General features: G+C 43.4%; 1 protein-coding gene across 2 annotated transcripts in view; it reads left to right on the plus strand.

The window, feature by feature from the left end:
• si:dkey-191g9.5 (rap1 GTPase-GDP dissociation stimulator 1) overlaps positions 1-5,228 on the plus strand; it is a 32,710-nt gene that overhangs the window by 16,089 nt on the left and 11,393 nt on the right. For both annotated transcript variants that reach the window (XM_024297989.2, XM_024297990.2), the window contains exons 6-9: positions 685-810; positions 1,200-1,343; positions 2,748-2,879; positions 3,612-3,746. In XM_024297989.2, coding sequence (XP_024153757.1) covers positions 685-810; positions 1,200-1,343; positions 2,748-2,879; positions 3,612-3,746 — 537 coding nt within the window. The remainder of the gene's footprint in view (positions 1-684; positions 811-1,199; positions 1,344-2,747; positions 2,880-3,611; positions 3,747-5,228) is intronic.

Here is a 5,228-nt window from a genome sequence, read left to right on the forward strand (position 1 = left end):
AGGGGGTCAGCATGCGGGGCCCCACCCCTGGAGAACCCCCCACCCTCCGACAAGCAGGCCACCACCACCCAGGAGTTTTGAACATGGCCCAACCCCAGGCATGAATCGGGCCCCCCAATGGAGCCCCTCCCCATTCTCAATGCAACCCCCTGCCCAGCCCACGGGAGATTTGGGAGAGAGTAGGGGGGGTGCAGGATCATGGAGAGTGCAAGCTCCACTCCAGCAATCCTGCCACGCCAGGGGGCCAGCATGGGGCCCGACCCCTTGAGAGCCACCCCTGAGTCAGAGACCTGTTGAAGACCTGTGTGTTTGTGTACTTGCATTGTGAAGGTCTACTTGGAGGGAATGAGGATTTACTTGACTGTTTTTGGAGCACCCTGCTGGTTGTGCTTCTTCCTCTCACGGTTCTTCTCTACTGCTGCCGGTCTGCTTAAAATAAATCTTGAATCTCTGACTTTTTTCTTAATCATAAGTTAGCATGTTTTCCTCATGCATTCTTAGGTTCTAACTGTTCTCAGGTGTGAGTGTGTGTGGTTCTTAGTCTCTGTGTGTCCCTGATGGACTGGAGAGCTGTCACCGGGAGCCCCACCCTCACTGGGTGGGCTCCAGCCTCATAGTGACCCCAAACAACAATTCAGTGGGTGGGTTATTAGTTTATTAGTTTTCCTCCGTGTGTGTCTGCAGACTGCGCGAGGGAAGCACTGGCAGACCTGGATGTGGCAGAAGTCCTGATTCTTCAGCTGAGGCGAGCTCCTGATGCTGAACGCCGACATGTAATCCTGGAAATTTTGGGATCCCTGGGGGAAAGTGGTAGGTGTTACTCATGCACATGGTCATGAATGTTTGGCCACTGTAGCTTGATGACATAAGACATGTTAGACATCAGTCACCTTGAAGCAGCTCAGCACCACAGCTCCAACAAGCCTGCAGTATCCTGCAGACCCAAGAATCTGATTCTCAGAATCACTTTAAATGTAAAAATCAAAGAAATCTTTAAATTCCATGAATTTACAGAGGAGCGAGTCACCTAAAGGCTGAGAGTGAAACTGGATGTACCAGAGCCCCAGAATGGAGTGTTTCTTTTATGTTGTTCCACATCAGGAAAAGACCGACAGACTTCGGATTGCTGCACGCACATCCTGCAGAAACTCAGCATCACAAACATGTGTCCCGACTCTCTTCCTGTGCTTTCCCCTCAGATACTCTGAAGCTGCAGTTTGCAGAGTCAGGCGTGCCAGAAGCGTTGTCAGAAATGATCCGAAGTCTGCAGGGGGGCGATGACCCCCACGACTTCTGCAGCATGAAGATTGCCTCCAACCTCATTGTGTCTCTGCTTCTGGGAGGTGAGAGTCTGTTTTGTTCGGTCCCACTGGATTGACTCCAGGTCTCCTTCACTTTACAGTGAATCTTTCCCTGGTTTAGCTCCACTCACACATTTTAGATTTGAACTTTTTTATTGTCTGCTGTCATTTTAATTTAAGTTCAACGCAGTTTGAAGGAGAACAGAGTTTTTCAAAAACAGCTGCTCCTCTCACCCACCCCCATCCTAAATCAGAAAAAAGGGGAGTTTTTCTCTGGTAGTTGGAAGGAAAACTTTTAAAAGTATTAAGTTATCAAACCGAAATTACATACCGGGAACTTGGGGATGCTTCAGGACACCCACAGTATCACCAGGTTGCAACCCCAGTCGGGACCAGACTAGTGAACACCTGACAAATAAAACTTATGTTCGGAGGGCTTTCTTTGAATCCCAAGAGTTGGACTTCCTCTGCTTAACAGAGATCGGCTCCTGGTGAGTGTGGCACTTTCATGAAGCTCTTAGCACATGGATGCTCATCCCTGAGTTCCCTGAAGACCTGCAGTCCCAGAGAAAACCATGGGTTTTTTCAGACTCTTGTCTTCAGGCGCCAGCTTTGAATCAGCCTCGTTTGAGGTGGGCCTCAGACCTGGTGGAACGCACCGTTATCCACAGCAGTAGTTTAATGTGAGACAATATTGTCATGGACCACCCAGTATGAAGCTGGAGTATAATGATTATTTTTTTGCTTCTGTTTTTCACATAAAATGGTCCTAAATGAAATGTGGTTTAAAAAAGACTGTTTAAAAATGTCTGAGATTCAATAACACAAAGTCATTGTTTTGTAAAAGGGATTTTTCATTTGTGAAAATTCATCAAAGGCAAAATTACAGGATTATCTCATAGAAGGTAATTTTAGCACTGAGACAACTCAATTCAGGCTCAGATTGTCCTTTTTTTGTCCTGTTTAATTTTACTAAAATCCTCTTTAAATTATCTTTAAAACTGAGGAGAATTTTTTGTGCTAAAGATTCTTAATTTAGATTTGCTGTTGTAAAATTCCTAAATGCCACTGTCAACGTTTTCACAAATCAGAAACTTTATTTTATTGAACTTTCCTCTTGTGCAAAGTGTCTGCAGCCACTTAAACTTTCTTTGTACTCAAGTTGTTGTGTAAGAACATGAACATGATTTATAATGCTTGGTCTCAGTACAACTAGAGCAGGAGCCTGGTTCGTAAAAATCTCCATAAGACAAACTTGATCCCACTGCATGTTGGACTCCAGCAGGGATCCCCTACGTCACTGCTTCTTTTCATAATCTGCATGTCACATGACCATGCAGAGACTGGAGGCACTCAGGGTGGACCTCCATCTGCAAAAGTCTGCACACTAGAAGGGGCGTGCTGAACTCGGACATGATTGTTGAAAATGCATTTGTGTTTTCTCAGATGAATCCATGCAGAAGTGTTTTGGGGAAGGTTCAGGAGTGGTTTACCAGGACATCTTGAGCTGGCTGCAGAGCTCCAACACACAGCTGCAGCTCTCTGGGGCGCTCGCCATTGCCAACTTTGCTAGAAATGGTAAGAAAGTTGTGGATCTGGGTTGATGTTTGTTTGTTTTTGAGGCTTTTATTCTCAATCCTATAACAGCATTCAGAGTTGAAAATGTGGTGGTTCTCTTTGGGAGAGGCAAGGATGAATAGGATCTGAAATTAAGACATCAGAGGAACATCTCATGGTACATATATAGTATGTATTTTTATAAGACAGAAAAAAATGTGGTTTTATCTGGATTTGATGTTAAGATCAATCAATACTTAATGTAGCTGGTATATTTATTAACTACAAAAAAGCCTTTGATCGCATTTGTAGATCATACAATACCATTTAGTAAATTAGAATAATATGGAATATGAGGAATAGCATGGAAGTGGATAAAAAGCATGTTAACGTTGATCAATATACTTCATGCACTCTAGAAGTGACATGTGCAGTGCCTCAGGTCTCTGTATCAGGACCAAAACTATTTATCTTGTATATTAATGACATATTTAATGTTATTAAATTATTAAAAGTGTCCATGTTTGCAGATGACACAAATATTTTCTGTAGCGATGACAATTATTCTAATCTTATTAAGATTGTTAGTAAAGAAATAATATTATTTTAAAATGCAACAAATTATGGTTAAATTAAAAAAAACCTAGATATTTGGTAACCAGAAGGAACATTTTGAACATGCACTAAACAATAACATGCTAAAAACACGCATGCTAAAACTATAACATGCCAGCTCTCTGTATTCTCTGTCAGACAGCAACTGTGTGAAAATGCTGGAGCTGGGGGTGGTTCCACACATCCTCGCCCTGCTGGAGAAGCATGTGGACGAAGGAGATGTGTCTGTTCAACATGCTGGACTGAGCGCGCTCAGAAACTTGGCCATTCCAGGTAAGAATCAAGCACGGACCAAAAATGTCAACACTGGTGGTTTGATGTCCAGCCCATCTAACAACACTGCAGTGAATGGAAACACAAACACATAAAAAGTAACACATAACACTTCATCATCGTGCATGTGGTGAAATAGAATAGAGACCTTTTTCGTAATATACGTGGTATGATGAAATTCAGAAGGTGCAAATGTATTGCGAAATATTTCTAAGAATAATGTAAAAGTGATGTCATACAGTGCCCTCACGCCATTCACACCGAACGCGATTCACACGGCAGAGGCGGCCAGCTTCAATGTTAAGTCAATAGCACAGACACAAACTGAAGCAATCTAAAGTCCCGCGGTGTAATATTAGTGAGGGGTCGTCGCAGCTTGAGCGACGCAGCGCAAAATGAGGGGTGTGGCCAAAGTTTTGGCAGGTTCCCGCGTCGCATCTGCCAATCAGCAACTCAGCTTTGTCCTGTCCGGGCTGATGCTGATGCTGCTGCTGCTGATGCCCGGCGGGGGGTCTTGGTGTGGGGATGGCCGGGCGCTCTCCCTCTTTGTGCATTCCATCATCATCCACCTCAGCGAAACATAAACACTCACCTGAGCACAGGTGTCAGCTCACCTTAGCACTAATAGTATGTGTGACTGAATGAAAGGCTTTATTTGTGTGGGTTTGTATGCAGAAGAGTGTGTGTGAACTGCAGTTGAATCAAGTACATTCTAACTAGTTTAAATGTAAAGATTATTTCAGCCAACAGGTATGTGTTTAACTACTGAGTGTGTGTAGAGAGGCCCCGCCCATCCCAGATTGCTTTTTACACCTGGTTGTTTCATGATGTGACCCCCCCTCTGTTACCATCTTCTACTTTCTCTTAACTCCCCTCTTTTACCTGTCTTTTGTGTCCTTAACCCCCCCCCCAAATTCAGCATGTCCAAAGTCCAGCCTGTGGGCCAAATGCAGCCCATGTTCAAAATTCTACCGGCCCACAGGCTCCTGTCGCAAAATCAACTTTGTGCAGCCCCCAGAACATTCTAAAAGCAGTGTGTACAGTTTCTAGAGCAGGGATCACCAACACGTCGCCCGCGAGCTCCACATCAGTCGCCGCAGGTCTCCTCTAAAAATAGCACAACTCACTTGTGAGCTGCTCGAAAATTTTATTGTATTGTGACGCATTTTTCTTTAAATCACACCTGCCTTTATAAAGAATTAAAAATTAAAACATAAAATAGTTGTTCATTATTTCTGAAGCAAAAAACGGCCTATCCCACTATTTTTCTTTTTTTAAATCGTTTTCTCCTTAACGAGATAATCAACAGTCGCATTAACTCTGAAATTTCGCAAATTGGAATTTGGATAATAAATTCTCCTAATGGAAACACCACAGTTTCGAAAAAAACTGGCATTTTTCAAAAAAAAGTTTTTGCGCTTAGAGGAGGAAATAGACATTTTTCGCAAAACTGTAACGGAAACACTTTTTTCGAAATAAATG

This window comes from Oryzias melastigma, linkage group LG15 (assembly GCF_002922805.2).
Source record: "Oryzias melastigma strain HK-1 linkage group LG15, ASM292280v2, whole genome shotgun sequence".
Classification (NCBI taxonomy): domain Eukaryota; kingdom Metazoa; phylum Chordata; class Actinopteri; order Beloniformes; family Adrianichthyidae; genus Oryzias; species Oryzias melastigma.